The 24490-nt window shown below is 42.7% G+C and overlaps 1 protein-coding gene across 1 annotated transcript in view; it reads left to right on the plus strand.

The window, feature by feature from the left end:
- Positions 1-1743: 1743 nt before the first annotated feature.
- OLFM3 (olfactomedin 3) overlaps positions 1744-24490 on the plus strand; it is a 77747-nt gene continuing 55000 nt past the window's right edge. The window contains exon 1 of the mRNA XM_084865130.1: positions 1744-2225. Coding sequence (XP_084721256.1) covers positions 2154-2225 — 72 coding nt within the window. The 5' untranslated portion in view covers positions 1744-2153. The remainder of the gene's footprint in view (positions 2226-24490) is intronic.

A 24490-nucleotide genomic window follows, 5' to 3' on the forward strand; every position in this document is an offset into this window, starting at 1 on the left:
GACTGTGAACACAAAAGCAGACCTACCATTTCCTCTCTGAGATAGAACTCTTGGGGAGCTTCATGGACTTTCTTCCCAGGAGGAATGTTGTGTAAATGGCTATGGACAAATAAGATGTGCTGTGATCCATAATCTCATCAAGTTGATTGTATGCAAGTATAAGACAGCTTTACTGTGAAACAAATGGCTTCCTACACACACACACACACACACACACACACACACTTTGTTTCAGAAAAACTGTGAGATCTTATTTTTTAAGAGCGACAGAAGAAGTATTAGACTATTGGTGAATTTGTGTTATTACAGCTTTTGTTTTTCAGTGGCCTGTATATAGGAGTTGGTTTTTTTGTTGTTGTTGTTTTTTGGTTTTTTTGTTTATTACAAAACTTGTTTGCTCTCTACAAATGACTAAGCTTTTCTTAGGGCAAGTAGGTTGTAAATATTCAGAGATCATCTGTTTTCATTTGTAGCATAATTACCACATTGCATACTTCAGTATCTAAGTACAATCATCCATCACATTTCTCTGGCAAAGTTTCATAGAATCTGTCCTCTTATTAATTCACACATATAATAGCAGGCTAAACTAGATGCAATCTGATGCAAACCCTTGGCAATTATCATTTTCAGAAGTCTTGAATCCCAATTGAGATTTCTTATATTAAAAATATGAAGTTCCCAGGGAGAGATTGGTGGAGATTTTATACATAAAATGTGTCTGATATCTCAAGCAATGTGTCATCTCTTTAATATGGAAGCAACGTTTATAGCTTCAATCCACATATTTGAATCCTTGGGAAATACCATTTCCAGAAAAATCAACAGAAGACGTAACTCAAGAAGTGCCCAAGGCCGTCACTGTATGAGAGGCAGGCGTCAGAGTGGTGGCCAACTCCTGCCCACCTTGTTATCCTGAAGAACACTTGTATCTTCCAGCTTCAAAGCAATAAAGATGCTTGAGAGTAGTTAAATGGTGCAGCGTGTAAGGGTTAGCCGTTCACTCTTTCTCTGCTCCTAGGAGGCAGCTATTCTGCCTCTTTTCTTGAGCTCTAGAAAACGGAAGTATTTTGGAAGCTTAGGGTAATCATTTTTTTCCATGCCACTGTCCATCCATCACTGAATTCCCCCTCAGGCGTAAACAGGAGTCAAATCGACAGGGAAATTATATTTCTGGGTATCGCGGTGCGTGAGGGGAGAGATCTCAGCTGTGGGGAGTCACTAATGCAATATCCCATTTATAAGAAGAAGAAGGAAAAAAAAGAGCCAGCCTCTTCATTTATGTATGCATATAGCATTTTCAGATGCTCAGACGCCCTAGGTAGAGAAATGCACATTTGTACTAACCAGACAGATTATTCCAAGAGGCTCTTCCTACATGACAGTGCATATATGCCAATGGAACAGCTCCAGACTTGGTGCCTCGGACAGAAAACACACAAGGAGAGGCTGCACCGCAAACTTTGTTGAAAGCAATGCATACATAGGCTATCGAGTCCTCTGCCAATGAAGGCAAAAGGTTCCAGGCGCTGCTGGTTTCATAATCCCGTGTCCCTCTTATGCTTTACTTCCCTGCGGCTCAAGGTACCTGCACAGGCTGCACAGAGCTAAGAGTCCATCCTCGTTTGGTGAAGAAATTCCCCACAAAAAATTCCCCCGCCCCCCCCCACTCCTCCGCCCCGCCCCAAGCCCCCAGGAGCTGTGGTGATGTCATATCCGTCGTCCAGGTCTCCACACCTCTCCAGGCGCCTACTCCCTCGGTCTCTTTCTTGGGTCCAAACTTTTGAGGTGGACTGGCGAGGAGGAGAGGCGAGGGCAGAGGGGCGGGCGCGCAGCTGGGAGGCGCTTCAGCACCACGGCCAGCGCCCGCTGCAGACACCCCTCCAGGAGCTGCGGGCGGGCGGGCGGGCGGGCGGGCGGGCGGCTGCGCGCAGTGAGCAGGGAGCAGCCTGGACACCGAGATGCCTGCGGAATGATCGCCCCCCAGGGCGGCTGCTGGGGCTGCTGCTGCAGCTGCCTCGGTCTCTCCTCCACGCGGCTCTGGCTGGCGGGCGGCGGGTGCAACCGGAGGGCCAGGTGTCGGTCCCCGCAGTGACCCTGGAGTGGCCGCAGAAGAGGGAGTGAAGAGGGGGCACCACCGAACCCAGGTCAGGATGCAGCCGGCGACGTCCCGCCTGCTCAATCTGCTGCTGCTGTCGCTGCTGACTGGACTGGGTCCTTCCAAGGTAGGCGAGATTCGTTCCTTCTTGGCTCGGAATCAATGTGCAATAGGAAACAAACCGACCAACCGACCCAAAATGCAAATAAATACATTCTCTCCCCCCCCCCCCAAAAAAAAAAAAAAACCCCGCATGCAAGACGGCTGTCCTGGCTACCTTGTGATGCCCAGCGTTTGTCCAGGGCTTGGGTGATAGATAACAAGGTGAACTGCCTGCCTGCCTGCCTGCCTGCCTGCTGAGGAATAGCGCCTCCAGGTAGAGTCCGGGAAGGGGGGAGGGACCAGGACCGGAGGGAATGAGGATGGGCAGCGGGCAATGCGGCTCTCTCAGGGGAACGGGCTCTGTTCTGGGTCCGAGCGCCAACGTGCCGTGGGGAAGTCGCGGGGGTCACGCCAGGGAGTTAGGAGGCGGAAACAATGACATTTGTCCACACGGATGGACGAGGAGATGGTGAAGGGGACCGTCTCTCGGTGGAGAGCGGAGCAGGAGGGCTGTGTGTGTGTTTTCCAGCGGATCCGGGGGAGGAGGACTCCCATGGCAGACGTGCTGCTGCGGTTTGTGTCCAAAAGCACCGGCGATGCTGCTGCTGGTGGCACTCAGGGCGCAGGCAGCGCCAGGCTGGCTCTGGTGCGGGCGGGAGGCAGGCGTCGGTGACAGGGGCTGGTGTTCACGGGCTGCTTGCTTTTCCCGGAGGAAGAGGGGGCTCGGAGGAAGTTCTGATTACCTGATTACCGCTGGTAAGAGGCAGGAAGTGCGAGTCCTGGGGAGGCGGAGGTGTTGCCTGGCTGCTGAACTCTGAAAAGGAGCCAGCTCTGGCCAGGAGGAGAGTGAAGGCTGAGCCCTTCTCCTCACAAGGCAGGAAAATCCCGAGAAATGTTTGCAGGGGAAAAAAGTCTTGATGACAAAGTGAGAGAATTTGACAGCGTCAGCATGGTACAATCATCTTCATTATACGGAATAAGAAATTAGGCGTCTGGTTACAAAGAGTAAGAGCTACAATTTAAAAAAAAATAATAATTATCACTTATTTCCCTGGCCGAGAGCACTGGACACAAACGGACAAATGATGCCATTTGAAGCTGTCTTTGGGGATATTGGCAAGTTATGTATTTAAAGCTTTACACATCCATTTCTGTGGTGGAGAGAGATTCGTTTTCTTTCCATCATTGAATGAGAACCAATTAAGATGTAACCAGGCATAATCTCATGCTGTGGTTGACTGTGTTTGTAGGCCCAATGTAGCGCATAGCGAAAAGTTAGAGACACGTCCTGTAGACGCAGAGGTAAGTGAGTGCTCGTTTCGTGTCTGGAGAGACCTGATGAGAATCAAATCATTTTCTCTTCAAGCCCTGGTGGTTCTATTGGCCCTGAATCTTCGGCGTGAATTCCACCTTGGTGATCTTAATGGACAGCGTTAAGGCATTCTGCCCCTAACCCAAAAGTGTTGGCTTTGTTTTTATCATTTCATAGTCTGATTTTTCTTTTCGCCTCTGGATTCACAGTGCCACGTGCCACTGTCACTATATTGTGTTGGTTGAAACTTTTAAGTACATTCCATCGTGTACCTCACTTGAGATATTCTTGGTAAAACACGTTTTAAAATTGAAACTACTCCCTGAATTACTGCAGAAAAAAAAAAAATCACTCGACATAACGTAAATCCTGTCATTCTTAAAAATGAACTCGTGTGTGATTTCTTGGATATCTTTAATGCATAAGCATCTGTACCTCTTTGCCCTTCGTTCTTTCCCATGTTGATATATATAAACAAAGAAAAGCTTCTATTAAATATTGAGATCATGCCTCCAGATAAATGACCCACTTTTAGTCAATAGGAGCCTTTCTAGTATGGATAAGCTTATTTCTGGGTGTGCTTTTCGTGGGTTTAACTGTGGTGGCTTGGTACAAATGAGGGAGAGGCCCAGGGAGGAGAGGCACACACTTTAACTTTGCAAACTGTCCCTTTCAGCTCCCAGACACTGCTCTGCAGTGTGCAGAGAGGAGAAGACACTGCTGGTCCGAGGCCGCATGTGACATTAGAGAGAACATGAACATGGCCATCAGTGTTTCTGAACAGGGAGAGGAAAATATGGCTTTAAAAGTGAACAAAAGCTACTTTTGTATGCTTTATCAAACTATGGTTGATCGCCAATCTGTCACCCCACCCTGTCTCCCATCACAAATAGCACCATTTAATTCTCAAAGTAATTATCCATCAGGTTTGAACCTAGGAATTCTCTCAGATTTTATGGATGATCATACTAACTACTTAAGGTTTTACTTACTAAAATTAATATTGATGATAGAGATTATGTTTAGTAAAACTGAAATGAAAAATCCACGAAGACCACTCAAGATCCCAGTTTTGGGAAGTGATCATTAAGTGATGACACTGAGATGCACAGTGATTTTAAACAGCTGATTTGTTCATACTAACATATTCGGACTGACATCTTTTCTAATAACATTTTAATATAAATGTATTCAAGTGTGCTATGTTTGTTTACAGTAAGCATATGCATGTCCACACATGGATACCCTGACAAACCAGGAGAGTTCTTAAAATGGGAGATTTCTTTTTCCATGTGTAGGATTATACCACACATGCCAAATGTTGGAAATCTAAATCGTGGAGGGTGTGCATTGTATATTAATTTACCTGCAAACAAAAAGGCTTTCTAACAACATTACCGGTGCCATTTCACAAACACTATGTAGTATTCATGTTTATCATCATTTTACCTGAGATTGAAATTTATAAATTTTCTATGACATTGTATAAAGTGCTTAAGTATCGCCATCTTATGGTAAGATAAGTTACTTGAAGCTCAAATTTATCTTTAAATTTTTTTTTTTTAAATGCCCAAACCTCTGAACTCACTTTTAGCATGTGCTGATTACTCTCTTTTCTCTCATTTAATACATCAGAAAAACTGGCGAGGTCAGTATTTTCTTTCGACAAAGGAAGGCCATTCACCGCTAATTATTTGTATTTTTATGCAGACAGACGATCAATTTTCCCTCTCAGGAAAATGATGAGAATTATGTTTTCTTAATTAAATTCTTATTAACGAGTTTCCAGTTCCATTTAGAACTCACGGGTCTATCACTTTGCCTATTGAGGAGATATTAATTAATTTCATTTGTGATGGCGCGTCTGAAGTACAGGCCGTGTGCCAGACCATCCTTCTCCCAGCAAGTTCTCTTTAGACAGTGAAAGCTTGTCGGAACTCGGCTGTTGCTTTTAGAGAGAAAGGACCATTTCTGGGCAGGAAATTGCTGAGGGCGGCTGCTAGATGGCATCTCTGTGCTTTTCCAGGGAAGGAAATGAGTCCAGTAATGACCTTGAGAGTAAGAGAGTGAGCCTTCCTCTCTTATAGGAGTTTTGGCAGACCGTTATTTGAATGTGATAATAAAGCAGTAGCTGCCGTTCATCAGAGCCATGCGTTTCCCTGCCCTGCACGGCTGAATGCAGGAGAAAGGAGGGTACACGCGGGGCCATGCAGTTTTCCAAGAGAACAGTTACACCCAAGGCCCACCCTGGAGTACCAGTGGCCACCGTCACGCGTGGCAGGGCCCGTGAGCGTCCGGCGGTCATACTTGTGTGAAAACTACCTTGCAGAATGCCCCAGCATGCCCAGATGAAGGAAGCCTTCCTTCTCTTCTTGCCTAGAAATAGATGACAGAACTTCCCACCACAGTCCTCGCTCCCACTACAGACCTGAGCCGTCACCATGACTCGGCAAGCCTCTTCAGGCACAAACGGCTCTTTCTGAGCAAAGGAACCCAGCCACTCAGGACTCGTCTTGCACCAGAAGGTTGCTTTGAAGCCATAGAAGCACGAGGGGAACTAAGAGCACTGGAGTAATTATGCCGCCAAGGGCTTCTTAATGTAATGCCCCGTGTCTAAGCACTTTCGTCTTATAGAATTGCAGAAGAGAAGCATCAGGCTTACATTGGTGAGAGCTGGCTTTGTACACAAACCTGGTTAGAGTCCCTACCATTTTTTTTTTTTTTTTTTATGAAATGGATAAAAAGCAAGAGCAGCCAGAGCAGTGAACCGAGATGGGTACCAGTCTCCTTTAAAATGCGCCTCAAGTGGTCTCTCTTCTCCTGAACCCACTGTGTGCCAGGGAGGTCCTCTCTACGGCAGGATCAACTCACATCAGAACAGCAAGTATGGACCAAGGACACGTGGTAGGCCTACGGTCACACCCCAGCGGCCCTGATGTGGCAGGAAGCGAGAGCTCAGGGAAACCTACCCATGTTTTGAAAGAGCAAATGACTTTTTACTCTCATTTTCTTCCATCCTCCTGGCTCCTATTCCATTTTTACTTTGCAGAAAGTAATTATTCTTTCCCCCCCACTTTTTCTTGGCAACTTGAAAAGGTTAAAATTGTACTGCTTTCCTTTATTTTTAAAATTACCGTTTCCTGTATTTTGCAACTATTCTCTTTAAAACAATGTTATTGGGACAATTTATTGATTCTCCGCTGAGAGGGAAAGCAGGTGCAGTCAGGCCTTCATGTTTCATCCCTCCTTTGCCGTCAAGACAATACATTCATGAATGACTCCGGGGAAGATGTGATCTCGGGCCCTCGCCCATAAGATGAGAGGTCCGCCTGTTCTTAAAATGTCTTTGTGAAACTTTAGAATGACTGACTCTGCACCCCGCCTCCCCCATAACTCATATGGTGACCTACTGTCCAAGGTGATGGTATTAAGATATGAGGTCTTTGGAGTAATTAGTTCCTGAGGATGGGTCCCTCATGAATGGGATTAGTGCCCTTAGAGAAAAGGCCCTAGAGATCTAGCTCACCCTTTCCACCCCAATTTAATACAAAAAATAAAATAAGATTTAAAAAAAACACAAAAGCATGTCCACCTGAGTAACTCAAAAATTGATTCTTTTCTGAGTTCAACCCATATAGATAATATGAAGGATTAAAAAAATAGATGAGAGCAGCTATATAATGCCTAGGATAGACCTTACTCATGAACAACTAATATTTAAGAAATGTATTATCTCAAAAATACTTGCCATGCCAGTAATTTTCCTAATAAAAGTACTCAAAAGTGTTGAAACTGCTAAAAATACAGTTTTCTAGGAACATTTCTCTTTTTCTATGCTTTAAATATAAGGTGTTGTGAAGCATATATCGCAAAGCTGTGCCTTCTGTCGTTATCACAGCAAGCTTTTGGAAGAATAGAAATAAGTTCAGAAAGAGGATCCCAGATGCTGGTATTCCTGCTCTCCCCTCTCCCTGGAAGCTCTTTCTGCTTCTCCATATGTCACAAGTCTACCTACATTTTCGATGCAACTGAAATGTCACTTCCCCCGCATATCCTCCCGACACTCCTCACGCCGGAGAGGAGGTGACGCTGATAAACTGAGAACTCCTACAAGAAAAGAACCGTGCTCTCTTTGTCTCTGCACCTGCAGCTCCTGGCACTGTGCCTGACAGAGTAGGTGTGCAGTGAACAGACTGAATTGGATTTCCTTTACCCCCCACCCCCAAAGTTTGCAAAATACTCTATTTCTAATCACTCTTGTCATACGTATCCCTTTCTTCTATTTAATTGGATGTTTGATGTATTGTGTCTCCCCTGCTAAATTATATTGTGGCTGAGGGCAGGCTGTGGGTCTTGATCATCTTATTATTTATTTCAGAGAGGAAAGGAGAGAGAGAGAGAGAGAGAGAGAGAGAGAGAGAGAGAGAGAGAGAGAGAGAGAGGGAGGGAGGGAGGGAGGGAGGGAGGGAGGGAGGGAGGGAGGGAGGGAGGGAAAGAGAAACATCAATGATGACGATCATCGACTGGCTGCCTCCCGAATGCCCCCTACTGGGGATTGAGCCTACAACCCAGGCATTTGCCCTGAACTGGAATCAAACTGTGACCTTCTGGTTCATGGGTTGATGCTCAACCCCTGAGCCACACGGGCCAGGCTCAGGTAAGATTTTTAACAAGAAATGTTGAATGAATAGATAAAGCCAAGGAAGCCCTAAAAAACTTATAATCCTGCGATAAATGATGCATGGAAATAATCTCTGGTTTTGGCCCAGGCTCCCTCATACCAAAGAAACAGAGAAGTAAGACTGGTTTTAAGAATCTTGGTTTCAAGGGCTTAACATGATCCTATCAGGCCATTTATCTTGAAGAATGCTGCAAGATTATGCTTTTTTAAATTTTTTGATTACTTCCCTGTCTTACCTCACCATCTTTAGTGTTGTTATTACATCTGGTAACTCTGGGATGCTAGGACTTTGATCCTCTTGTGAATTACTTGCTGTGTTTCATGGTACTCTGGCAAAGTTCGTATTATCCTCATATTCCTTGCTGTATGTATGTATCTACTTTGTTTGCATAGCTTTATAAGTTTGAATATTAATCAGTACTAACTGTTTCACAACCTTTACTGGATCCCATGTCTTATCTTACTGGAGAAAATAGTATTTTACCTGTATTTACCTCTTTTTCTAGTGATGGTTATTTTTTTAAGGATGTAAAATATCCTATTGAAATTATTCTCTTACTAGATATTCTTACACTAGTATCACAGAAAAAAAAAGTAATATCAATTCTGGATTTGTATTGCATTGCTATATGAGAATACCACCACTTACAGAATGACATCGAATGATTAAAAGCAAACACAGGTACAGTGGAGTTAGATTTATCTGAATTATAACTTCTAAATATAATCCAAAATGTTAATAATTAACTTTGTAGCTTAAAATGCTCTGGAAAGAAATGTCAGCAATAAAATTGTCTCGCCATCTCAAGCCAACAGCTGCTGAGATAACCCCCAAGAGAGGGCATACATGGAGTAGGTGATTCTTTTTCTTTTTCAAACAACTTTGAAGGTGATTGAGATGCATTAACCCACAATGATTAACTAGCATTCACGGAGGGCACAAGCCCAGATGTCAGGAATGCAGAAAGCAGAGCATCCATGCTGCAAGTGCCAAACCACTGGCACCGATGTCCCTGGTGAAATCCTGCCTTCAAAAGACACAGTCACTTCCGGGAAGGATGGGCGCCAATGGCTGCTGGGGGATTCTCTGCATTAGCACCGATGGCGAGTCTTTTTACACCTCCATGTACTATGGCAGGATGACCCCATCTTTAGTGCCCAGCACCCTGGTATGGAACAGACTGAAACCCTGTGTGCTTCAGGATCCACTAGAGACATTTTGTTGGCGGTATCATTTATTATTTACGTCCTGATACAGATATATTCTACTCTTGAAAACAAGCTGAGTGCTAGACAACGTCAGAGAGTGCAAGGACGGCAGTGTGATTGCCATCTACCTTAAAGCACCCTGGGGATGTGCAGGAGGAAGTGTAGGGAGCATTAGAAGCTCATGCCAAAAAAGTATCGGTTGTCATGTGATGCCTCGAAACTGGGCATGCGATGCACTGAATTTACTCAGTGTCTTTCATAGGCATCAAAGCATCCTGACCCTCCCACCCCCACCACCTGTCAAAGCAAGAAAAGATTCCATGTCCAAACATTCATCCTAAAACTATAGTGGAATAATACTTGAAGAAGTGATAGAATCATAAATGAGCTTATATGCATCTCAGATGTGAACAAAAGATAGTTAAAAGTAAAAGAAGGGTTGAGGAGAGATAAATATTTGTTTACATGTAGAGGATGGAGCTTTTAAAGATGGGGCATAACATCTGGTGATGTGTATTGAAGCATCACAAGTAAAGTTTATTCTCCCTACCAGCACCACACACACACACACACACACACACACACACACACACACACATAAAATGACAATATTCATTCATCTGAGACCTGGTTACCCTCCTATTAGCAACTGTTGTATTGGCATTCACTTTTAGAACAAGGTCTCTAATTAGTTCACTAATGTTTAATGTCTTTTGGTAAGAAGAACTAGAAGGAAGGAAAAGGCAGAAATAAGAGCATCAATCAGGTCCTTTTCCTTTCTTACTTGCATCCCAATTTTGCACATGGAGAGGCAATAGGAACCTGATTGCATTTGTATGTAATCATTGCTTTTGGAAAAGCTGCCGCTCAAGGGACTCAACCTAATTAATATTACCTTAACATGCAAAATGAAGATCAAGAAAGAGAGAAAGCATACCAAATCGGGGCAAATTATACACCAATGAGGAAACTGGACAGAGAAGTAAATTAGGAGAAAAGCTGGGCCGTGACATCAGATTATCAGATGTCCAGTTGTATGGCTTTGGCCAACTTACTATATTGTTCTACAGAACCAGATAGAGAGAAACACCTAAAAGATAGAGGACGAGGCCTAAAGCCAAGGAATGTGGGCTGCCTCTAGACATTGGAAAGCCAAGAAAATGGATTCGCTAAAAGCTCCAGAAATAAAAACAGCCTCGCTGACACCGATTTTAATGTCATTAACACTGAGTTCAGATGTCTGCTCTCCAGAACTGTAAGATACTAAATTGTGTTGCTTTAAACTACTAAGTTTATGGCCATTTGTTACTAATTACTAAAATTCTGCAGCACAACAACAATTTTTTTTTTTTTGCGGATTTGATGAAAAAACTGATATAATTTTGATTCATTCACACCAACATTGTTGTGTTGGCTGTTGACATTTTTGTATTTGAGGATCTAAAAGGAAGGTCAGTGCCTACGATTAGTCAGGTATTACGTGTTTTAAAAATTCTCATGATGTACTAGTTGAAAATCACTAATCTGGATGATAATAATTAATGTGTAAATAAGCATAAAATGTAAGGTAGCCAAATAACAGTAGTGTCTGTGCTTGTCAGTATTAAGATTGAAGAGACCATATCTGGAAATTACAGTGAGGCCTAAAAATTACCAAGTAGGATAGGCAAAATAGAACTAAGAATTGCTTCTTAAAGAAGACTAATTAGATTCCACATAATTCTAATCGATTTACATGACAGGTTACGGTGTCCCTAGGTGACATCTGTCAGACGCACAGTGAGCCTTTTGTTGTTTCCATCAGGAAAAGTCCGCCTAGAGAGCCTCACCCTCGATCTAAACTATTGTCATTTCACTTACTTGCCAGCAGTGGATGTCAAATGTTTATACTGGATTTGTAATCGACAGTGAACGTACAAATAAATTGGCTGCTCTGATTCAGTAAAACGATGATGACGGCTCCTTCTTTTTCATCAGTCAAATCTGATCCACCGAAGGCATTGGCATGTCTTCAGATGAAAGCAATTTTTTTTTGCCAGAACCAATGCATGGTGCACAATAAAGGCGCTGCCAAACACGATGAGGGCCCGGCGACATTCCGTAAACGACGAGCCGGAGCCACCCCCATTCGTGTGCAGTAGAGGGGGGGAAATGTTGTGTTTACTTATTTAATTTAAAATAACGGAGATTTGTTCTTAGCTTCACAACAATTTGCAATGTAAAGAAAATAATTAGTCCGAAAAATGGATGATTCCCCATGATCGTAATTATCACTTGTGATGTAATCGTCCATTGAAAAAACTGGAATAGTTTTTTCAACAAATGGTCATGCCTGGCACTATTGTTGGAGTTGGAGATAAAAGCATTTTTAAGGAGTAGCAGTTATTACTCTCCAAAGCCCTTAGCATTTTCTACTGGAAGATGTGCAGGTGTACTTATTATTGTTCTGCCATATGCTGCTCCTCAACAGACACTTGTCTAGCAGACAAGCAAGGAGAGGCAACAGACATCTACGGGGGCATAAAAGAACATTTCCTGGGGAAGGTGATGCTTAAGGGAAGATCAGTTTGAAAGGGAAGGAATATTCCATTGAAAGGCAAGAAGTCTCAAAGGAGGACCTATGTAGTACTTTTAACAATAAAGATTTAAATGTATACATACACATATATGTACATATATAGCCATATATCCAAGTATCTCTGTATTTTATCCATCTATCTATCTATATCTATCTATCTATCTATCCTCATCTCTATCTACCTACATAGCTTTGTAACCACTATCTACTTTAATAATCGGAACATAAATTATTGAAAAGAATCCCAACACCTATCTTAACACAAGATCCCCATGATGTCACTGTGATTGTGTGTCCCTGTCTCATCCACATCATGCTCATTGGGATCCCATGAAAGTCATGACTGAAGATGTTCTACATTGTGGATTGTGTCACCACCATCATATATGAACAGTATTACTCAGTTACTAAAACTATTGTTATCCTTTGATAGCAAATTTGTGGTTCGAATGGCTTCACCTAAATAAAGGATCTTCTACTATATCTTCATCGAGTTACAAGATAATTCTGGCTTGGTTCAATTGGCCTGGAATTTGGCATCAACTCAAACTGTTACTCAGATTGCATACTGATTTTAAATTTTATTAAGTGCATTTTTTAATGATGTAAATTTATTCATTTTGGATTAAGAGAAAGTTCCTTTTTTTGCCTTTCTTATTTTGTTCCTTCCTTCCTTCCTTCCTTCCTTTTCTTCCTTTTATACATGTTCTTTCTTCTATTCATTCAAAAATGCAATTAAAATGCTATCATACTGTTAAAATTGGAGCCCCAAAGTTCACACTGCATGAAATGGATAGCCATGTTACAACAAAGATCACAGAATGAGTACTGTCAGCCTGTTACAGAAGTCTGGGCCAATCACCAATTGCATGACACCCACATCACTAGGGGAGAATGGGGAAAGATTTTCCCTTTATCTTTTGAATTTCTCCAGATTAGAATAGACAGTGGAAAGGTGAGCCACTCCCCACCCCTCAGCCTGGGCTTCATTTACCTAAGAAGTCACATCCTACTTGAGGAAGGACTCATCCATTGAGTCTGGAAATCAGTCTATAATAATAAAAGCATAATATGATAATTAGACCAGATGTCCTTCTGGACTAAGCAGAGCTGTAGCCACCATGGCTGCGAGGGAGGGATCAGGCAGTCACCCGTGACTGTGAAGGCCTATTCCTGCACAAATTTCATGCGTCGGGCCTCTAGTGTCATATAACGAGGAAAGAAGGGCTGGCTGACAGCCAGTGGGCTTGTATATTTTAACCATATTTGGCAAAACTCTATTCTGAGAATTCTTTAAAGCAATATAAGAAAGTTGTATGCTGACTGACATGGGGCTATCAGTGCAAAACTGCATGTCTCTTAGACTTCCCCTGTCCAAGAGAATATATCATTTCAGCTCCACCAAAGCCACACAGGAAAAACGGGGTTTATGTTTGTTTTTGCAATTAATCCTGAGATCAAAAGGAAATCTTACTTTAATGTGCTGTATTAATGAAAAGAAATCTGTAGTTTTTCATACTTAGCAATTGATTTGGGTCTGGAATACGCCTAAGGAGACATGGCTCACATACGGCTCTCAATCTATTATATGAGGTCTTTCTAATCATCCAACAGACGTAAAAGAAGAAAAATGTTAAGTTTAGCTTTATGTGACAAAAGGAAGGAAAAAAAGATTTATGTGACTCACATTCTTCTCATTTCCCTTGCTATGGGATGACATTATGAGAGAGTAAAAGGAATGTGTGAGGTACTATAACATTGGCATTGAGCTAAGAGTCTGGAAATAGAAAAATCAAAGCAGGTGCCTGTGTGTGTGTGTGTGTGTGTGTGTGTGTGTGTGTGTGTGTGCATGTGAAGGAGGGAAAGCTTCATCTGAAAACTATGAGAGTAAATCTCAACCGTCCAAACTAATCATGTTAATTATAGAAGTGAACAGCATGAGCTACAAAATATTTTTAAATGCCTCTTATTTCCAAATCACACAATAAGCTAAGTTCATCCTACAACTGTATTTGAAGAGTGAAGCCTAATAGAGGTGGTTAGAGCTCATTGTAAAAAACAGATGAGATGACATTCAAATTATCCTGTCCATTAAGTGAACATAGGTGATTTAAATTTCCCATGAAAATTCAGTTTACACTAAGAAAACTCATTTCCTTCTTTACTTGCTTCTTTTCTTGCTTTTTGGTTTTTATGCAAAAAAAAAAAAAAACAACAACAAAACCATCATATTTAACCACTGTCACAATTAGTATAGAGTCCAAATGACAAAAAAAATGCAACAAATACATTTCTTGATTGAAATTATAATAAATTTCTTATCTTTCTTGAAACATGTTACTGCTATGTGAAATCATGTGGTTCTCAGTAATAAAATGGGGAACATTAGACCTCTCTTGTGGGTCTATGTGAAGTTTAAATAAGGGAACATTTTGAACCACCAAGTACACTGCCTGGCATTTAGTAAGTACTAAATAAATGGCAGTTTATTTTTCAGTAAATTAGTGTTCAAAATATATTGTGTGTGTCATACATTCTACTTCTTACCTACCGTGCTATTTGTATAACCTGACATCATACATTTGGCTCATTTTTTCCAATTTCCCATCATTCTCAGGATGATATATATATATATATTTGGCTAATATGCAAAGTGTCCCCTTGGGAGTTTGACCAGGAGACCATAAGTTTGATCACTTGCTATGATGTGCACTGACCACCAAGAGGCTGCATGGAATGAAGGCAGGCCCTGGACGGCAGCTGGCAGCTGGGGAAGGAAGGCCCTGGCTATCAGCTGGAAGGCCCCGATACGTGCATGAGTTTCATGCACCGGGCCTCTAATACACACACACACACACACACACACACACACACAAAAGAGTAATATGCTAATTAGACTGGGAGACCTTCCAGATGTTCTTCTGGACAAAGCCATGGTGGCGGGGCTGAGGTAGAGTGGTTAGAGGCCAAGAGGGGAGGGCAGTTGTGGGTGATCAGGCTGGTGGGGGGCGGGGTCATTGGGGATAAGCAGACCAGCAGGGAAACCAGTTGGGGTGAGCAGGCCATCAGTGGGAGTCAGTTGGAGGTGATCAGGACAGCGGTGGAGTTGGGTAGTTTGGAGGGAGCATGCCAGCAGGGGGGCATTTGGGGGCAAGCAGACCAGTGGAGAGGGAAGGTGGGGGTGAGAATAAATCGACAGCACAACTATCAACTATATTTTTAAAGAAGAAAACCAGTGATTTGTTATGAGGGTTAAAAAATGGGGGTGGAAGAAGGCACTTTTCTATTTTCTGTCTTTACTCCCTGACAGATCCTCTCTCATCTCTTGAACGTGACGGGTTAGTGTTGAAAATTCTTTCCCACCAAGTAGAATAGAATTGGACGAACAAATGATCCCTAAAGCCCCTTCCAATTCAGAGATGCTTTTCAGTTCAACAAATCTTTGCTAAGAATTGTGTTCCAATTTGCTATGCCATTTGTAATCATGCCCCATTTGGTATTTATCCAGAACCCTAGTAAATGCTCAAGGGAAAGAGAAATACAAACAGATCTAAACTTCAGTTGACTGGTGGTCCAGCTCTTTAGCAACATAAGGTATTTCCAAGAACAAAGAGTCATACAAGATGCCAGAAGAGGGTAAAATCAGTCCATGGATCATCTGAGAACTTTCAATAGTTACAGGAAAAATATTCATTTGATTGTAACTCCCAAATGAATATTATTCAATTTCAATTCCTTTGCACTCTTCCATTCTGATAAAAGGTGTTAATTCTAGTCCTAGCACATAATTTGCATATCCACCACTAAGATTTCCTGAAAGTAAAATTTCTAGTTTATTGCTACCCAGTTTTTATTGAAAGTATTTTTTGAGAGGAAATAATTCAGGGAAGGTTGTTTAAATATAGGGTGTCCCCCCAAAATGTAACACACTTTATCAGCTGATGGCTCAATTTTGAAACTGAAATGTATTCAAATAAACACTGCTTTTATAATTACTCAAAGCGTGTGTATACGTTCTGGAGGGACACCCTATATACCAATGTCTAATCAGACTGTCCAGGGGCTAGGGACGTACACTGCTATAGGTAACCTCCACGAGCCTCAATTTCCTTATATATAAATAACTTCAGGATAAAGCAAAACCTGAGACTGTTTAGGGAAGCATAGGATAGGATACTTCCTGGCACAGTAAGACATGGACAATCAATACAGACCCTGACACCAATTATTGCCCGAGAGCTAGCCTATTGTTGGTGTTAGTATTGTTGTCTGTGTGCAACTGTCTGTTTTTAGGCTACCGATTATGTAAGCCCTCTGCATGTGTGCTTCTCACAAGAGGGAAAGGGCGTGGGCGCGGCTCACCATCAGTAAGTCCGCCCATGCTGGGCATCCCTCCAGCGAGCAGATGGCCCGGCAGTGCAGTGGGGCGCCTGGAACTCGCCTGAGGTACCACCAGGTCAGAGTGTCTCACCTGGGATTTAACCAGGAAACCGAGCCATGTGCAACTATCTGCTTGCCTATTGGGTATGTTTATTTTCAAAGCTGAATGAAAAGGCTACACACAAGTCACTAATTGTAAATCGACTCTATTGCATCCTAGTGTTTGGGGGACTTCTGTCTCAATCTCTGTTCTGTCCTCTCCCTATTAATTTTTCAAGGAGCTTAAAATGCCCCCCTGGAATTTAAAAATGTCCATTCAATGACAACAATGCTTTTGTGAACAGGAAAATCCTTAACGCTCGCCTCTCATTCCTCCTGAACTTGCCTTCCTACATTGATTTTTGTAAATGCTCTTTCTGTCGTTTTTACATACTGTGGTCCCTCCCTTTCCAACTCTCCGTGTCTGTGTCGTGTGCTGCCTCTCATGTTCTACATGTTTTTACCTGGAGACCGTGCCCTCTATGCAATGAGCTACATCCCGCTATCTTCCTCAAGCTCTCGGTAACTCCCATCTCTATGTAATAGCAAGCTCTTATCTCAAATGTTGGTGTTCCTTGTTGTATTCCCAAACAGTAATAATAAGTCGTTTGCATTTTCTGTGCCAGTGGTCACAAATGACAAAAAAGGAGCCATTTTTATCCTTAAGAAACTATGATATTATTGGGGGCGGGGGGGACCTCAAGTCAGAAAGCCACCAGGAAAAGCAAATTATCTCAGCTACCTGTGAACTCCTCCATCTACAGCAAAAACAGACGTATTTCAAAAACACTAAGGCATTAAACATGCTTTTGCTATTAATTCTTTAATATCCAGAGAATCATGCTTGTGGCCCCATACAGTCGAAAGCATCGGGACACAGTGATAAGCTCACATTCATTTTAAAGACTAAAACCATGTGTGTGGTCACTCCTTTCTGGCCATGGGACTGGGAGGTGTGCGGTGTGGCTTTAAATATTCACCTGAATGTCACCTGACAATAGCCACACCACAGTTCCAACACCAACTGTTTGCCCGGGAGAAACCAAGAGATGATAGTCCATGGCCTTGAGGTAGAAACCAAAGCAAGCAGCTCCTGCCCAGCCTATAGTGGGGAGGTGGGACTAGCAGTTACCTGAAGGGAGAGACACACCTGTGGGAGAGGTTCACCCCAAATAAATGGAGACTTGGGGTAAAGGCAGAGAGTTAGAGGAACAAATATATTGACTTGGCTTTCCTACTGCTCCTGGTGTCCTTCCAGTACTTTCCATTGCCCACATAGGCCCTTCCCCCAAACACTCTGCAGGAGAAGGGGGTGGCTCACCGCCCTGGAGGCGCACATTACCAACAGGTACCTCTCTGGTCCAGTGGCACAGCTGGTTGAAGCATTGTCCCATATACCAAAGCGCTGCAGGTTCGATTCCTGGTCAGGGCATGTACCTAGGTTGCAAGTTCGATCCCCGGTGGAGGCATGTACAGGAAGCAACCGATCGATGATTCTCTCTCATGTCAATGTTTCTGTCTCTCCCTCTCTTTCCCTTCCACTCTCTTTAAAATTCAATAAAGCATATTTTGGGGTGAGGATTAAAAACAAAACAAAACAAAACAAAAATACAGGTGTCGCTATAGGAAATGAAGATTTGGGGTATACTGAAGCGAAGGAGTACTCTAAATACAGATGTTGTGTTATTTGAGCTAATAAGAAAGTACATTGAAACTATCACCACTCCCTGATCTCTTCCCCAGAATGAGATGGCTATGGGTTTTGGTGTGCTACCCAATGACTCTCAACTCCGCAGCACAGACACAGGACATCTGGGCTGTGCGTGTCTGCCAGATGGCACGGACGCTCAGAGATCTGGGCGGCTAATTTTACACAATAACCGCTTCTAATAGGACTTTTACACTGAAACCTCTGACACGCTTTTACCAGGAGTTGTACTGCCAACTCAGACTGCAATAAATGTGCCTGATTTAATAGCTAATTCTCCAGAAATATCACTTTTTTTTTTTTTGCTTCCCTTCAAAATCTTTGCCCTGTGCAACCGCTCACATTTTAATCTTATAACCTTCATCTTTCTTGACCATTTTCCTGCCCCGAGTGGTAGTTCCTGTCACCTGGGCATATATATACCACTGCGTCTCATCTGCGTGGCCCCGGCCCATCAGTCAGCAGGTGCGCTCTGTTGCTTTTGGTGTTTCTGGTACTTCATGGTGCAAATTCCAGCTACTGTGAGCTGCCTCCCCAAGTAAGCTCTCTGGGTACCAATTTTTGTTAAGGCTTTGGATAATTATGTAGGTTGTACCAAACCCGTTGTACCCATAAGCACTGTTATTCTTAACCATAGTCCTGCTGCACTTACTCATCCAAGGCCTGTCCAGCCCGTTTCACCCAGTCCCGATCGGCCTGACCCCAGCAGCAAGCTAACCCTCCGGTGGCAGTGTCTGCCCCCCAGTGGTCGAACAGTCTAAGGAACAGTGGGACCCTTAGCATATTAGTCTTTTATTATATAGGATACACAGTTTTGCAGGTACTGGATTCAAGAATCCAGGTATCACGTTACAATACTTTTAGTAACCTCTGTAGAGAGACTTTTGGTACATACACTGGTGTTACTTGAATTATGACTAAGTCTTTCTTGCTTTGATTTCCTTTGTTTGAAGCAACTTTTGGTAATTATTGGTCAGTCCCATGTAAACATCCAATCCACTTGACATAGTTCTCATGGGAAATTTTGAATTTTAATTTTTGTTGCATATGTTCGTCTCTTGTGAATTTGGTTAACTCACATCAACAAACAACAGTCGATCCATTCTAAGTACTAACAAAACTGTTTCTATGCTAAAAAAAAACAAAAAAAAACTGATGACCGGATTCTGAACCCCAAGCAACTAAGTGAGATTAAGGACGTGATTCAGCAGCCATCTAGCCTCTTCTGAGACTGGCCCGCCTTTCTACCTCGAGAGGCAACTGTTGTAAATGTCTATTTTCTATATTGCAACACAATGGAGACTGATCTTGATTCCATTCCCAATTCTGGACCAATCAGTTAACCTCTCTAAGTCTAATGTTCCGCATGAAGAAATGATGGTATTTAGGTACCACTGACAGGGTTGCTGTGAATGTGTCATAAACCCAGCCCAGTGCTGGGAGTGCCAAGCACACCCATTAGGATAGTTCTTGATGGCAACGCATTCCATTTGTGCCAGTCTCTTCCCACCAAAATGCTTCCAAAGTCAACAGAGCTTTAACAAGCAAAAGGAGGGGAGTGAGGGGAAGGAAGAAGGCTTTGGGAATTTAGAAGGATGTAGTAGTTTTGAAGTCTAAGACCTATCGAGTTCAGCTTTACATTTCTAACTCCTAGCATACTGGGCAGTAAATGAAATTTGTTTTTGTAGTATTGCTAAACAGAAAAGCGGTATCAATAATATGTCTATATACATTGTATCCTCAGGTAGTTCTAAGGGGTCCAGAGCACCTCCTGGGGCTATCGTATTGATAGCAAAGTTTATAACCACCTTATCCAAATTTTCATTCTCAAGTTAATTAAAAGATGATGCATGCTCTATTCAAGATCTTTAAAAATCACTTTTCTTCAACAACCTACTCTCATGCCCATGGATTTTAGCCAGGAATCTTCCTATGTCTTCTCCCAATCCAATCTTCAGTGCCTGCCCAAAGAGAGCAAATGGGGCCACATTCTAAACTTGGGATGATCAAGAGCTTACGTTCCTGAAGAAAACTTGAGATGCATCTCATCTTTATGCCCTTCTGACCCCAAGACCTATAATGTAGTATTCTAAAAGGACTCTGAATTGATAGGATCATCTCGATATTAACACCGATACCTTGTCGGAGTTGGGAAAACCATTAGACCTGTCTGAGCCCATTTTCTCTGAGTAAAATGAAACCAGTAAGATCAGGCATGCCTACTACTTAACAGTGTGGTGAAGGTCCACTGTGAAAAATGTAATCCATTACGATGGGCCACATAAATGGAAGAGTGTATCACCATACTAAAACTGTAATGATTTTTTGATGTGAAATTCAATAAAAAAAAAAAACCTCCAAGCTAATAAAAGCAGTACATAAAATTAACATGTAGTCCAAATTGTCCGTATTAAGTAGTGCATAAAGTCTGTTTTTTCTCATCCAACTTTTAAAAGTGTCCATGCTCCAGGGAAATCAGGTTGGCCACTCCAGGCCCAAAAATCCAAGGCACTACAGGTCACCTACACCCTTCAGCTGCCAATGCCACCTTCTGAATGGAGCACTCTTAAACCATTGGCCAACGATGCTACCTCCTGAATGTGCCAATCTAAATCATCGGTCACCGGTGCCGTCTCCTGAATGTGACAACACTCTGAAGGCCACTCATTTAGCCCATCAATCACCGCTTAATTCCATAGTCACTGTATCCCTTCCTGCTGGGCGCTCACATTTGATCTGGTTGTTGGTTAAATGTAAGCATTGTATTACCATCTTCCCTCTCCCCCGGGACACTGCCTGCATTAAACACAGTTGAGAAGAAAGTGTTGTCTAAAGTTTCTCCAATTTCCATTTTCACTTCCTTGCCATTCCTTGATATATCAATATGACGCTTGGAACTGGTGATTTGTCCATGTTAACAGTCTCTGGCCTTTTTAAGAACCCACAATGTGATCCTTTCACTTTCCAATTACCCAGCTTCTTCCCAGAGAGACCTCATTTATGTAACATCAAGCCTTTATGATTTTCTTAAATTTCAAAGGGAAAAGAGAGAGTCCATGAAAGTTAAGTATTAACTACTCTTCCATTTCTGCAGCCATTCTTTGGTGCCATAGCAAGCCATGTGTATTATCTCAGCCATACTTGGCAATAAAATTAGGAACGATTTGATTTTTAACTTATGCTCTTCACAGAAAATTGGGTTGGATTTTTACATTGTATAGTTTTATTGATTTCAGAAAGGAAGGAACAAGGAGAGAGAGACAGAAACATCAATGATCAGAATCTCTCCCTATGGGGGATCAAGTCTGAAATCTGGGCATGTACCATGACCAGGAATTTAACTGTGACATCCTGGTTTATAGTTCAATGCTCAACCACTGAACCACACAAGCTGGGCGGGTTTTTATATTTGTGACCTACGAATTCTGTGTGGTTCACTGCAAAGATGGTGATTTTCATTTGCATTCAGGTGGCTGGGTAGCTCTCATACTGTCCCTTCATTGTTTCTTAATCTACTTGCCTCTGGTCAGCACTGTCTCTGGTGGCAGGGTGAGGAGCATTAGATGGGTATTCCAGTCTAAGTGCTCTCCAAACATCCTCCACAGAACACCAACGCCAAAACAGCAACCAAAACATCAAGTAAACGGCTTTACTTCCTGCACTAGGAGTCTGAAACCACAGCTGGATCAAGCTGCCTCAGGTCTAAAACCACAGTTGGATTGAGCTGCCTCGGGTCTGAAACCTCAGCTGGATCGAGCTGTCTTAGGTCTGGAACAACAGCTTCTTAGCGGGGAGATTAGCACCAGAACTGCCCTCCAGGTGCACCCCTTCATGTCTTACCTGACCAGGAGGCATGGATTGCCTACTGAAAACCACCTGCTCTGATGGCCTGCCTCCCAAAGCACTCCATGGGCCTTTTGTATTGGACACAAATAGATGGCCTGAAACCACAAGATACTTATGAAGACTTAAGTGCAGACATCGAAAGGAAATAATTGAATCTAGAAGGTTATCAACCTAATTTCATGATGAAGTGAGAACTGGTTGAACAGCAAAGTGGGAAGATGGTCAGAAAGAGAAAAACCGATGAGTGGTGCTCTGAAAGGTTCCTCCCCCAGCAACCAGAGAGGCAGGAGAAGTATCACCCACCTGTCCACATTCCCCCAAAAGGTGTGCTATGAGCTAAGGCCCCTGCAAAGGCACTTGCTTCACTCGCTCAGTTAAGAATGATATTGCTCACCACCCTACCGAGACCAGCTACAATTTCATAGCTTCTGTTCCCCTTTCTAACCCTGATATTGCAGCCTCATCTACTCAACAGATTATCCACTTCCTGCCCTGTGGAGGTTTATCCCTCCAGTCTGACAGGACATGGCTAAGTAACTACCTGCATGTTTTGCATATGTGACTATATCTCTCCGAGTAGATTATGAGCTCTTAAAAAGATGGAATTAGTTTAGCCATCTTTTATCCCTGACACGGATAAGGTCTCATAAATTTTCAATATCAATCATTTTTCAGTAAATCAATTCAAAGAATGGGATGCTATTTTTTAATTAGCCAGATAGCTAATTAATGTGTCATATTTCCTGACTCTGCTCTGAGCTCTAAGCCATCATTTACAACATCTACTTGACAGCTCCCTGTAGACGTGTCTAAAGTACCTAAGATTTAATAACGTCCAAAAATTCGCCCAGGGACTTCTAGTTCCCAACATGGGTTTCGCCTAATGGCTGCTGCCCCTGTGACTGTCACTATCCATCCAACTGAACAAGTCAGATGGCTGGAAGTCAGTCTCAATACCTTCTCCTTTACCATCTCCCCTCCCCTTCCATCTCCACTTCCATGTACCTCCTCTAGAGTCTTTGTAGGGTTTTTGCTGATTAAAAAACAAAACAAAACCTTTTTTTAAAGGACAGGATACGAGGTGGGGCAAACATAGGTATACAGTTGTTCATATGGAAAATAATACAATAATTAATAATAACAAGGATAAACTCTGTTTCATGTACTCAAAACTGCAAACCTACTTGCTGTTTGGGACAAAAATGGTTGTGTTTGAATGGTTTTGGTGACTGGAAGAGCTTGTAATGTAATTCTGAATGAACACTGCAGAGAGGCAGAGTATTTCAAAATTGGTCAAGAACAGAACATGTTTGCGGAAGAAATAGCGCCTTGATAGCCTTGAACCTGGATGGCTTTTCCTTTTGGACAAAATAAACAGCTGCAGAGGATGACTAAGTGTTTGGGGGGAGGGGGACTAAGTGTTGGGGAAGAAGCCAAGACCCTCCAGAACTCTGAGTTCCTTGTGCGGAGTGCGTCACCTCCCCTGGGGCAGGAGCCCCTGCCAGCATCTGATCATCCCGATGATCAGCTCAAATCAATCGTGATGATTCATTAAGTCGGGCTCCAGTTTGTAATGAGGCCTGTGTGCACCTGGAGCATGGAGATAGGAAGGAAGCCGTGTGGCTCATTTACAATCATGCGTTGCCAGAAATATAGATGAATACCTCCATGTTCCCTGGGTCTCTATCCCACTGCACGGATAAACAAACTTCGGCAGCAAGAAGTTATAAATCCTCACAGAGAATTCACAGTGACGAATTCAAAATTCACTCACTGGTCTCGCTTGGTCTTCCAAAATATGTGTGTGTGGTGGTCATTATTTTTATCATTTTAAGCAACTTAGAATGGGAAAAATTAGGTGCGATGAAGCTATGCTAATTTAAATATTTCCCGATCCCACAGTCATAGTAATATAACCCATTTATCAAGATGTACTGTATGCTTAACTATCCCCATGTCATGGACAGTCATTGGGCCTAAAATAGAGCCTGCAAATTAGATTTCTCCTCTCCTCATTTGGCAAATCAAGAAACTGGAACCCAGAGCTTTCATGTAATTTGACCAAGTTGCCCAAGTGGCAGATCTGGAACTCATTTATTTGTTCAGTCAATAAATATCCATTGGGTTCCTTTTCTGAGCTTGACCTTGTTGTGAGGGGCAGAGCAATGAACAGCCCAGACAAAGCCCTTGTTCTTACAGAGGACGCTTGGGTCGACAGAGGTAGTCAGTTAAAAAGAAACACAACTAAACTGTATCAGTAACAATAGAGGGTGGTAACGTGAGAAATCCATCAGGGTCAAGATCAAGGGTGAAGGGGTCGGCTGGTCTGGATTTCACACACTGAGGTCATGCTGTGTCTTTCTGCTAAAATGACATTTGAGCAGAAATATAAAGGACGTGAGAAGAGTCCCCATCCCAGGACAAAGAAAGACAAAGGGGTCTGATGGCCAGTCCTGCTGGTGTGTTCCAGGCACACCGCGAAGCCAGCATGCTGGGGGAGAGCAAAGAGTGATCAGAGATGAGAGCAGGAAGGTCAG

The sequence above is a fragment of the Pipistrellus hanaki genome, assembly GCF_964339955.1.
Source record: "Pipistrellus hanaki genome assembly, chromosome: 18".
In the NCBI taxonomy this organism is placed as follows: domain Eukaryota; kingdom Metazoa; phylum Chordata; class Mammalia; order Chiroptera; family Vespertilionidae; genus Pipistrellus; species Pipistrellus hanaki.